The 13,182-nt window shown below is 44.6% G+C and overlaps 1 protein-coding gene across 3 annotated transcripts in view; it reads left to right on the plus strand.

The window, feature by feature from the left end:
- Positions 1-13,182, plus strand: part of MTCL1 (microtubule crosslinking factor 1) — a 167,702-nt gene that overhangs the window by 121,869 nt on the left and 32,651 nt on the right. For all 3 annotated transcript variants that reach the window (XM_075920965.1, XM_075920966.1, XM_075920967.1), the window contains 2 exons: positions 556-786; positions 2,296-2,484. In XM_075920965.1, coding sequence (XP_075777080.1) covers positions 556-786; positions 2,296-2,484 — 420 coding nt within the window. The remainder of the gene's footprint in view (positions 1-555; positions 787-2,295; positions 2,485-13,182) is intronic.

Consider the following 13,182-nt stretch of genomic DNA (forward strand, 5'->3'; position numbering starts at 1 on the left):
GAGCCAGCTCAAACAGCCCTTCAAGTATGAATCCTTAATGTAAAAAGTCCAAGACTTGTGTTTGATACCAAATATGAAAGACAAGGGAGCTCTGTTGCTTGAGAGTGGGACGATGCTACATTCTTGACAGAAGGAGTAAACATGCAAGGAGGGGAGGAAATTTAGAATGCTTGTGTCTTGTAGAGATTATTATACTTTCATTCAATAGGAGTAGGTGGAAATGCAGTCATTAGATGAGCTTTGTATGAAGCCAACTGTGCAGGGAACATATTGAAAAGATGCAATGAAGAGAGGAAGGAAAGTATGTGGGACATACAATTGTTTTATGTAGAAGCATTGTTCTTATACATCTTTAAAGTGAATTAACTGTACATTTCCTCAGCAGGTAAATTGAATAAGATTAATTAATGGAGGGCTATATCCTTTGGTCCTCTGATCCCTCAAAAGTCAGGGCTTTTGCCAAACTGGTAGCTCATACTGACTAAAATTAGAGTTTCAGTTTGTTTCACCCATCAGCAGCATCACATTGATACTGTGTGTGCTGTTCCATTAAAGTTGGAGGAGGAGCATCTGCAGACCTTGCGGAGGAAAGATTTGGAGGTGCAGAGCTTGACTTTGCAGAATAAATTGGAGGAGAAGACATGGAGTCAGGAGAAAAGTTTGATGCAGCAAGAACTTGGGCATTTCAAGCAGAATACCTTCCTCCTGTATGTCAAACTGAAGTGGCTACTGAAACACTGGCAGCAAGGCAAGAAAATAGAAGAAGAAGGAGAGGACATGCTGGAGGTAACTGGCCTGTCTTAGTCAGTGAGATGAAACTGCAAGGGATGAGTGAAGTTGCTAGTTCTATCATGAGCACCATATTCAGATGCCCCTGTTTTGCATGCAAACCTCAACGCAACCAACTCTGGAGCTGCACCAGCTCTCCATAATTGTGAGTTTAAAAGGGACTAAAATGGAATTTGAAGCTAAAGTTACAGGCCTTTTAAAAATAGTTGTGTACAGAGGGATAACCCATATTACATCTCTGTATTACTGTTCTCTCATGTGGAGAGCAAATCCCTGGTCCTAAAAATGTCTCTTAAAATAGACATGAAAATATGATCTCTAAAATGGGACCTAAAAATTATATTTGGAAGGATAAGTGCCTTAGTGGGCTAATGGATTAAAGTTTGTTGGGATGGTTTGAGTGATGTTGCTTTTTTCACTTTTATGTACAGTGTGCTCCTCAAAAAGCCCTCGGGAATACAAATGAAGAGGTGCTTTGTTTTCCTACTGGCAGCATGGTCACACAACTTCTTGTGGGAATTCAGCGGTGATTCCTCTATGAGGATTCTTTTTTTCCACACAAACAAATCCCCATCAGCTCTCACATCATCATTGTGGTGTACCTCCATGAAACACCTATTAATTTCAGCCAGGAGTTTCAACGGGAACTAGTGATTTGGGATATCCAATCTGAAACCCTTTAGAAGGTGTTTGATTTTTCAGACAGTAAGCACCATTCTGAAAGAAGGCATTCAGAATCAACTACAGATTTTGGGAAGTTTGGGTCTTATTAAATAAAAAGACTGGGAAAGTGGGATTTTCTCAATCTGCTGCTCTAACCAATATTCCTGGGGAGGGGGAAATATCTTTCAAATTCATATAATTCCAAAAACATCTAAATGATTTAATGTTTTGCTAATATTTATGTACGTCCTTTCAGCATTTGCTGGCCCACAATTGCCGCAGGTGTTTGTGTTGCCAAATTAAGCAGAACAAATGATTTTCAAGTCAGGAATGACCATTTATAAGTGCTACTGAACTATCATGCTTCTGTGTAAACTAAATCCACACCTAGTAGCAAAACATCTTTTCTATGGCTTCAGTGGTTTCAGTGTGCCAGGTTGTACAGTGAACCCTCGTTTATCGCGGTAGATAGGTTCCAAACCCGACCGCGATAGCTGAAAATCCGCGAAGTAGGGACACCATTACGTATTTGGGGTCTTCATATATCGCGGCTATTTTCGAAATTTCCGGAAAATCCGCGATATATTTCTTTTATAATATATACATACAAAAAGTCCGCGAAGTCGTGAATCCGCGATGGTCGAACCGCGAAGTAGCGAGGGCTCACTGTATTCATGTTATGCTATATAACAGCATTCTCACTGGCTTGCAGAATGTGATTTAATAAATTGCAACACTCAAGGAGATACCTTTTCTCCAGTCTTCAGCAGATTTTTTTTTTTTTTTGTCACTACAGTTAATATACAAACAGGGTCTGTGGAGTTTTTTCTCTTTCCATTTTAGATTGAGCACCTCGATGCCCTACCAGAATTTGGCAATCAGTCTGAACAAAAGGGAGATGATCCAGAACGAGATGAGGAGGAGGATGACCTTGTGTTTGCACTGACAGATTATTCCCCACATTCCATAGCAGAGAGCAGTGACCGTGGACCACAGCTGCAGACTGCAGAACTATTGCAGCATCAAAAGCAGGTACCACACCAGAATTGAAAATTACATGCTGTGCCCTGGGATTTAATGCTCTAGATTTTTTTAATGCTACTCATTTTGTTTTGCTGCTATTCTGTTTTACCTGAAATTGTTCATAGAACTGAAATCCTAACTGCACAGCAGCTTTAATGGGTTTCATCCATTAATATCTATATTTAATATAGAGTCATGTGATGACTGCTGTTCTCTTGGCAGATGCTAGGAGTGAAAAATCACATTTCCTTTTGTGGCTTGTTGCCCAGAAAAATATATCAATATCTGATGGCTTGCAGAATTTACATACTACTCTTTCCTGAGCAATTCGATTGCATTTTACCATCTAGCCATTAGAGAAGGGGATATGATTTTTATTGCTTTTAAATAATTTAATAATCTTGCACATGTATTTATTTTAATGTCTTCCTTAAAATGAAGGAAAAGTAATGCCAAAGTTCTGTAATGTCATTGCACATCCTATGCAAATGCTAAAAACAAACCTTATCTGTTCCCCTCAGTGATCTCCTGTGCTATGTCTAGCTTGGGGTTGGACTAGGCAAATGTGAGGAATTTAATCTAGTGAATGGAATGAAATCAGCAATTAGGGTTCAGATTGGGAATATTTTTAAACTGCTCAAAGGCTATGTATTGAATATATTAAATAGAGTAAAATTGTAATAATAACAATAATAATTATTATTATTTTATTATTATTATTTATTAGTATTTAATAAATTATATTATTTGTTACTTTATATTATTACATAAATAAGTAATACAAAAGAGTATACAAGGTACAGTTATCAAGTGTTCCAGTAGGGGAGTAAACCAAAATGCAGTAAGTTATTATTCCTTTTAACTTCCATCTTCCATCTAAGTTCTCCATGGAGTTTGGAGTAGAGGGGGCATGATCCTGCTTTGCATTTATGTGGAAGGGTGCTGATTCTCAGGGGGGCGCCTCTGTGTGAGGATCCTCAGGACATAAACTGGTCTATACTACTAGTACAGTATTTGGGATGGCTGTGTGATCTAATAGATCCACTCTCGGAAACTCTCAGAATTAATTAAATGGCCCCCTTGTGAAAATTATTGCTCCCCCCCTCCTCCAGTCTATAGAGAGCTGCATTAGTGTTCTTACAGCCTGTGTACAACTGGAGTATGTTTTGCCTTTGCTTTTTTGACCTTCAGTAACTGAGAACGCCGATCTCTGGCTACAGTGTAGTGAAATATGGCTTTTACAGAGCTCTAAATTTGTTACAGGGTCAGAATTAACCTGCAGTGAGATTTCCTTTTTTTGCATTAGAGAGTGGTATGACCCTTTCTTACCAATAATAATTAGCTGGAAACCCAGTAGAGGAGACTGTTTTAACTCTCAATGTATCTCTCAAATACAGAAAGCTTGGCACCTGAGGAGTGTAAAGCATGTCATGAAGCATACTAGACACTGAATCACAGAATCATAGAATACCAGGACCGGAAGGGACCTCAAGAGGTCATCAAGTCTAGTCCCCTGCCCTGATGACAGGACCAAATACTGTCTAGACCATCCCTCATAGACATTTATCTAACCTACTCTTAAATATCTCCAGAGATGGAGATTCCATAACCTCCCTGGGCAATTTATTCCAGTGTTTGACTACCCTGACAGTTTGGAACTTTTTCCTAATGTCCAACCTAAACCTCCCTTGTTGCAGTTTAAGCCCATTGTTTCTTGTTCTATCCCCAGAGGCCAAGATGAACAAGTTTTCTCCCTCCTCCTTATGACACCCTTGTAGATACCTGAAAACTGCTATTATGTCCCCCCTTGAAATACAGGATAACTCTCAAAATAAATAATAACATTTAGCAAACTTGCTGTTCTTGCAGTAGCCACACTGCACCTATTTCCTGGTTAGAAGGTAGAAAACTTGGTTTGCCCTCTCAAATCCACTGGAGTCCCGTGCAGTATTCATGAGAAGAACATGTTTCTATCAGCAGTGGTACTGAGACATGATCTGTTACTATGAGTCATTTCCTTAAGTGAGATTTCTGGAAATGCTGAATTAGAAGAGCACGTAATACTTACAAAAACGAATTATATGCATGCTACTTACCACCATTGCCACTTTAATTGAGATTAATCTCAGAGTAATAATTCTTTCAGAGAACACATATTTTATTCATATATTCTTGATTGATAAGATTGCTGTTTAAGGCCGCATTTGAAAAGCTAATATATGGCTGAGGCTTTTTGAGCAGATACTGGTTTATATTATTTTATTCATTTGTAGACTAATTTAGTCTACCTGGTGAACACAGCTATTTGATACTAGAAGATTTACTCCATATTGCTCAGGTCTTTAACCCTGAAAATGTTGATTAATCTCCAAGGCTGTGTCTAGACTACACCCCTCTGTTGACAGAGGAATGTAGATTAGGCACTTCAGAAGTGCAAATGAGCCCAGGATTTAAATATCCCGGCTTCATTTGCATACTCACGTTTGGGCACTGTGCTAATCACGCATCCTTTTGAAAGTGAAAGTAAAGTGTAGTCGTGGCTCTGCTGACAGCAGGGAGCTTTTTCGGCAGACCCTGTACTCCTCAAAAAATGAGGTGATTGATTTGCATCCCTTTGTCAGCAGAGGGATGCAGTCTAGACGTAGCCTTTGTAGGTAAGGAGAGAGGTGGAGAAAGGGGAGAGATTGATTCTCGCTACTGGGTAGATAAAGACTCTTGAGAGGAGCAGTCCTGTCTGTCACTTCCGTGCACACTTCACTTGACTGTTACTTCAGCCTGTCCTTCCTGACATAATCCAGCTCTTCATATTGCTGACTTACTGCCTCAGACAGGGACTCCAGTATGAGTTGTATCCAAAGTTCAGGCAAAGAACTGACATAGAACTAGTAACATACAGTAGCAGAGAAGAAAGGCAGCAGGGAAGCAAACAGCAAAATGAGGCTAGTATCCCAATGGAGGGTGTCTTTTAATATTGCTTGAAGCGGTGTATGAGGGTAGGTGGGTTGGTGAGTGTTGCCTAGGGAAGGGGCCATGTTGGTTAAGTGGAAGGGGTGAAATGCCTGCTGCGTAATGTGAGAACAGAGAAGAAGAAAGTTCACTTATTTCTGCTCCCTCCATAAAGTGCAATAGAAATGAATATATTCATATTTTGTGCTCTGGAGGTACAAGCAAAATCCCCAGTTATATTTTGGGCTTTTACAATATTTATCTTTCTTTCAAAGCTTGGTTTAAAAAAGGAAAGCCATGGGGAATAGTAGTTAATATTGAAATGTACTCAAATGATTTGCATCAAGATCCAGCTCCACTCTTGCCCGGCTCCACGACCACAGAGGGGGAGCTTCTTGGGATCCCCTCTGTTGCGGCTGCTCCTGACCTTTGTGTGTGATGCCCTGTCACAGCAAGCTTCTGGTTCTTCCCTGGCTTCTTCTGAAATGATACGTGAAATTCTCAAGGGGAATAAAATGGACTGAGATGATCCCAAGCTAATGTTTGCTTTGCTACTTGGACCCCAACTTCTCCAGGCTGGAGGGGAAAGAGGTGGGGTCAGATCATGGGTTTCTAACAACACATCCAAATAGTCTTAATATTTACTTTTTTATCCCTGGGAATTTTCTTGGAGGGTGAGGTATTTGCTGAATGCAGATAAAATCATTGATCATGAAAACTTGCTGTAAGCATCCTTGGCTGTAGCAAACAGGCACGCAGTAGCGTTAAGCTACTTTTATGCTACTCTGCTCTTAGGTCAGCAATACATCAGTCGGGACTCCTCTGGTCTACAGTGTAGTGGCAGCCAGTGTCCCCACTGAGACAACCTGTAATGTTAACCAGGGTTTCACCTGCATGCAAGGAAACCCTACCATTCCCCGTTTCCCCTGGCTTCATCCAATACGCTGGCCCGTGGAAGGAGCAGGAAGGACATAAAAGCCATTATTTTAATATCAGTGGAGTTGCTCATTTTTTTAAAATTAAGTACCATATATGTTCACATGCTTTGCTGGGTCAAGTCCTGAGCAGTTTGAAACATGCAGGACTGAGCCCTAGACCTCTTCAAAGGACTCTTAAAATAAATGTGAAATTCCTGCACAACGCCATTTTAAACACTGTGGCTGTACCAACAAAAGTCAAAGAATTTTCTAAAATTTCTCCTGATCTTTTCAAAGCAAGCAAACAAACAAAAAAGCCTCTCTGACAACCCTGCAGAAGGTAGATGAGTAATTTCAAGCAGAAGGGACTTTGAGGAGATTAAAGGAATGAGATTGCATTTATATTGGCAAGTTAGTTGGAACCCCAGCAGCCATAGGAAATGGCAGTATCTATAGTGAGCTTCCAAGTACTCCGGTAAAGCAGCATTCCTCAAAGTGGACCACGGGCCCGTTTGGGAAAGTTGTTAGTGGGTCTGTGATGCTTTGTTTATCTAATGGGCCTGTAGCCCCAGAGCTGCATGGCCCCCATTGGCACCAGTGCAACATTTCCAGCTAAGAGGAGCCATGGAAGCAGCAGCTTAGGCCATGCGGCTTCCCACCTCCCCCCTTAGAATCATAGAACACTAGAACTGGAAGGGACCTCAAGAGGTCATCGAGTCCAGTCCCCTGCCCTCACAGCAGGACCAGGCACTGTCTACATCATTCCTGACTGGTGTCTGTCTAACCTGCTCCTAAATATCTCCAGTGATGGAGATTCCACACTTGACTGGAAATGGCAAACCAGAGCCAATGGGAGCCGCAAGACTCTGTGGCTATGAACCCTTTAGTTAAAAAAAAACAGTGCAGGCCTGCTAGCGGCTTTCCCAAAGTGGGCCTGCAGCTCACTCTGAGAAACACTGCTGTTGAAATAGGCATTAGACCTCTACAGATCTATATTGTGGCTCTTCTCTAGAACAGCTAATTACTTTTTGTTTATTAAATAAACCTAGGTTTTTACATGAATTTATGGTTGAAATGTTACACACACAGACAGGCACCTCAAAGCTATGATTCCGGTGGCAAACACAATCAATTTAAAAATAACACTTCTGCCTGAAATGTGTTACCTATCACAGTTACAGTTTGCACCTGAGATCACTAGAACTAAAACAGATTTGAAAAGGAATATTTCTTCCCTGTTAGTTTATGAAGTGCATTTAACAGCATTTTGTAAGTGATTATTTTCATTGTTTTCCCTGTACAGTCACTCAGTTCATGTCAATCTTTACTCTGCACAATGGGGGATGGAGGTATTTTTTAAATGTAGAAAAATAGGTTTGTAAAACAAAGCAAATTCACAATGGGACTTGCAGAGAGGCAGGTGTAATGCCCAAAACTACTTTTTTTCTTTGACTACAGGAGAGATTTTCAGGATACAAAAGGCTGCTAGTCCAAGTGGCAGTTAGGCCTTTATCCTCCATTAACTCAGTTAGGTGCCTAACTGACATTTTTGCCTTTGAAAATCTCTCCCTCTTTTCCAACTGAGGGTGTCTCTGTAGCTTGGCTTCATTGTATAGGGCTAAATCCTAGACCCCATCAGTGTGGGGAGGCAACTTAGGTAACTAAGAGGAAGTAGTCCAGGAGAGTGTTCCAGTTTTTAACCAGAACGAAAGACAATTGATCTGGCAAGTGTCTTTTTTGCTTCAGAGGAAGAAGAGGGAAGGATGAGAGCTTCTGGTGGGGAGTAGGGATGTAAGGGTATGTCTACACTACCACCCTAGTTCGAACTAGAGTGGTTAATGTAGGCAACAGGAGTTGCAAATGAAGCCCGGGATTTGAATTTCCTGGGCTTCATTTGCATATTGCTGGGTGCCGCCATTTTTAAATGTCCGCTAGTTCGGACTCCGTGCCCGCGGCTACACGTGGCACGAACTAGGTAGTTCGGATTAAGCTTCCTATTCCGAACTACCGTTACTCCTCGTGGAACGAGGTGTACCGGTAGTTCGGAATAGGAAGCCTAACCCGAACTACCTAGTTCGTGCCACGTGTAGCCGCGGGCACGGAGTCCGAACTAGCATTTAAAAATGGCGGCGCCCGGCAATATGCAAATGAAGCCCGGGAAATTCAAATCCCGGGCTTCATTTGCAACTCCGGTTGCCTACATTAACCACCCTAGTTCGAACTAGGGTGGTAGTGTAGACATACCCTACAGGACTAGTCTCTCCTCCTCCCCCTCCCCCACTGCCTTTATCAGATAGAGGTAGCAAAGGGGGAGGAAGAAAATGGGGCTATTTAAAAGCAGCAGTGCTGCTCAGAGCCTGGGGTCAGCTGCTCCATGTGGCACTGCCACTTTGAATGCTACATGGAGCTCAGGATCAGCTGACCCTCGGTCTCTGGGCGATGCTTTGAAATGCCGGGTGGAATTCAGAATTAGCTGGGGACCACGGGCTGCACGTGGTGTGCCAGCGACGAAATGTACAAGATTCCCCAGTAAGGGCTCTTGTGCATTTCAAAGCGGAAGAGCAGCATGGAGCTTGGGGCCAGCACGGGACTCAACTAGCAAATTAATAGCTACTTAACATCCCTAGTGCAGAGGAGAAATCGTCTAGTCTACAGGTTAAATTGGTTTATCATAAATTATGTATATTTGATATATTTTTAGTGTCTTTCACAGTTTGTGTGTTTGCCCTGAGGCAAGAGGATTGGTATATCCTGTAGTGAAAAAGAGTAGAGAGCCTTAAAATGTTTGGCCTGTGGCCATAGAGAGGATACCTTTGAACTTGTGCTGAATAGTTTTGTGGAATATTCGGACCATGCAAAGGGGATGCTCCAGAAGGATTTACTGAGGCTTTGTCTGCACTTAAAAGCTTAAAGCGCAGCCACAGCAGCACTTTAAGCTGAAAATGTGGCCACAGCACATGTGGGGAGTAGCTAACAGAGCTGGCAGCATGACTCCCAGTGCTGTAACCTGGTTCACACTGGCACTTGACAGTGCTGTAACTTGTGGTTGGCAAGGAGAGTTGTTTCAAGAAAGTTACAGTGTAGTAAAATGCTAGTGTAGACTTAGCCTACGTTCTAGTGCAAAATGCTCTTATTTTCCTATAGCTCTTAATTCTGTCCCTTTTCCCACTTGGAACAAGGAAATCAATCTTTCAGTTAAATTTCTAGAAAAATTGCCAGGCCACAGCAGAAATCACAGAATAACATAATTGTGTTAAGTTGCCTCATGGACGCTTATGATTTTCAAGTGCTCCCAATCTAATATTTTCCGTTGTGATACTGAGACCAGATTTTCAAAACACCCACTTATTTTTTGGCCTCTAAACAAGAGCTGAGTTTTCTGAATATCTGGCCCTCATTGCACACCAGAATAAAACACCTGGTGGTAACTGTAACATCACATCGACATGTTGATAAATAGGTGATGTTATGTGCCTATGCAGCATGTGATAATGTGTAATGTTCTAACCTGCATTATAGCAGTGATCTTAATTCTGCTTCTTTGGTTGTGCCTGTTTTAAAACTCTATGCTATACAGTATTGCATGTAGCAACTCATTTTTTCCTTCAGTTTAAACAGATTACAGTTAAGTCAGTGAGTCACCTGCAGACATTTCCCCATGTGTATGGCATTTTCTTTCCTAGTGAACCATATGGTACTCCTGAGGGAATTCTTTGCCACTGTACAATGCAGAATTTTGGAGAAATTAATGTTGTGCAGGGAGAATTTCCTTCCCCCCACAGAAATGGACTGCAGTGCTGCTAGACCCAGGTGGTGTATAGAAGACACTGATGAGCTCCAGGACCCAGCACAAGCCACAACTGAGCCAGGCTGCCCTGCTAGCCTGGTTCCTAATATACTTGAAATGCAGAGCCATGGCAGGGGTAAGTCCCGGACCTGGCGCAGGGCCGGCTCTAGGTTTTTTTGCCGCCCCAAGCAAAAACAATTTTGGCCACCTTCCTCTTTACCCCTTCACCCTTGGCCCACTGCTGCAGAACAGGCCCTGAGGAGGAAAGTGCCCCTTTCACCTTGCGGCTCTTTGACTCCCACCACGCCCTCCAGCCTACATCCTGTCTCCCCTCCACACAAATCCCCGTCCACACACATCCCGACCCCCCCCCCACCAAACTCAGTTTCTACCTTCTCTCCTCTCCCAGGCAAACCCGACCCGTCAATGACCAGACCCAGTCCGCCCCCTTTGCTTTCCCCCACCTAATCCACCCTGCGCCCTCTCTTCCCTCCCAGCCAAACCGGATCCCCCCCCTCCCGACAGGACCCAGTCCGCTCCCCTCTCCCACCTCCCCCCACTGACCGAATTCCGTCTCCTTTCCCCTCTCCCTGCCAAACTCTCATGTCCCCTTCCCACAGCATGCGTGGAAATGTTGGAGCGCCCTGAGAGAGGAGTGAAAGTGGCATGAGTCCCCCTACTTCCCTTTCTCTGCAGCTGTGAACATGCCTTCTGAGGCAATTATAAAACAAATTAGGGAAGTTCATGTTGTTTCCCTTTCTGTTTGCACCACTTTATTATAACTACAGATGAAATTCATGAATCGCACACAGAGCCCAGACGTTTGGATTTCCTGAGAATTGCCTGAGAATTACAGAGAATCTGTTCCCTCAGGTTGCATAGTTGTAAAGCCAGTTTATGAGCTGGGCCAGTTACCAAGACCTCCAGTCCATATTCCTAAACTCTGCATCAAAGTATTTGGGACTGCACTGGATTCCACCTGTCCAGCACACAAGAACTTGCAGATGTGTTCCTGGGTACCTGCTCTAGCTGCAGTTTTTCAGGCACCATCACAAGTTTATGAAAATACCGCATTGGACTTATGCAATGAGATTACTTCCACACTATTTGAATATCTCTCAATCCTACGTGATTAGAAAATAGGCCACTCTTTTTAAACTCCTCTTTTCCCCTTTCCATAAAACCTGCCTCTTTATGGGAGATGTAGCATAAGAAATGCTAAAACGGGAAACAAACAAGTAGGCATGTTAATAATTGCACTTCATCTACAGTCTCCTTAACTACAATATTTGATGTATCTCATGCCCGACTTTTTGTCATAACTGTAGAACCCCTAAACCTTATATTTATTCTTCTAGCCCTCAATATCATGATGGCTTTCTAGAGAGAGAATCTAAGAGTATGTCTAGACTGCGGCACTATTTTGGGATACTGGAAGACTGCGGGTGCACTATTCTAGCATTCCTATAACAGGGTTAAGGGATTTGTTGAAATTGTGCCTTATTTTGAAATTTGGCACTGTGCAGACAGTGCCAAATTTCAAAAGAGGCTCTTTCGACCTAGACTCAGAATAAGCTATGCAATTTGCATAGCGCAAATTGCGTAGCTTATTCCAACAGAAGGGTGCTGTCTAGACGCATCCTAAGATTAGAGAGCTGTGTGAATCTTACTGGGGTCAGGCATTTAGCCTACAATTTACAAATGTGGAGGCTTAAATTTAGAGAAAATAGGAGTGAGAGAAGAGCCGCCAGGCCAGGGCTCGCCTGCAGCCGCCGCAAGAGACTCTGCGGCCAGCAGCTCACCGGGGTGCTGCGGATGTGCTGAGGGGCCGGTGCAGTAATGCAGTTGGCTGGCTAACCCGGGCAAACACCTAGGAGCAGAAGAGAGGCAAAGTGCTGGATGGGGCGCTGGCTGCACGCCAGGGTCCAAGCTCTGCACGGAGCAGGAGGAGGGTCTCCTGAACTCTCCTGGTGCTGATTAGACAAGAGGCCAGAGGGAAGGGGGGAGGTGGTGGGCGGGCGGTGAAATCAACAACAGCAAGCGGCGTGGCGGCAATCCGAGCGGGGATGACCATGGAGCGCAGCTGCCCGCCCCTGCCTCAGCAGGAAGTGGTGGAAGCCTGGCTGGACGATCACTCGGACTTCACCCGCCCTTATTTTGTTCGGAAAGCCCCCCTACCCCACAGATGATCCCCTTGACACCCCCCCCACCCCCCACACACACATATACACACCCCTTTCCCCTCCGGACAGCTGGCAAAAACAAAACCAACATGCAGCCGCTCTTGTGCCACTGCCACCCAAGTTCCCAGCAGCAGGCGCGCCCCGACTCTGCCTTCCCGACCCGACACCCACCGGGGGATTGAGGGAGGGAGGGAAAAGGCTTTGCGTGCCCCACTGGTCATGCTGTCCCAGCCCCCGCACTTCTCCAGGGCAGTGGGAGCTCTCTGTGGGCTGGGGGAGTGGGTCACTCGCTGATTCCCAAAGTGCCGCTGCTCTTGGGCTTGACAGCTCAGCGGCCGCGTGTGGTGAGGCAAGGCAGGAGAGGGGCCGAGCAGGCTATAGGCCGGGTGGGTTGTGGGTGGTGGTGAGCCGGCGGGGTGCTGCATTTGAGGGGAGAGAGCTAGAGCGGGGAGTGGGGGGATCTCGCCAGTTCAGGGCGCGGGGCCGTGGCTGTTTCTGTAGTCGGAGGAGGTAATAGAGGTTCCCTCCGCGCCCAACACTGAGGCGCTGACCCTTCTTCCCAGGCGGCCGCATGGGGCAGCAAGAGCGCGCACTCCCCCTGCAGGCCGCTGGCTCCGCCGCCCCGCCCATTGCCTTGGACGGCCACAGGCAGGCCTGCGTTGCGCGGTAAGGCTGGCCAGAATGCCACCCCTGGACATGTGCCGCCCCAAACAGCTGCTTGTTTTGCTGGTGCCTAGAGCCGGCCCTGACCTGGCTCAAGCTGGGATAGAGCCAGGCTGCTGACCAGCCTGCTAAAAAATGTACTGGCAGGGAGAGAGAATGTGTGTAGTCTATAGCATTAAACCTGTAACTTTTGCTTACTGGTTAATCAGTT

The sequence above is a fragment of the Pelodiscus sinensis genome, chromosome 2 (assembly GCF_049634645.1).
Source record: "Pelodiscus sinensis isolate JC-2024 chromosome 2, ASM4963464v1, whole genome shotgun sequence".
Classification (NCBI taxonomy): Eukaryota; Metazoa; Chordata; order Testudines; family Trionychidae; genus Pelodiscus; species Pelodiscus sinensis.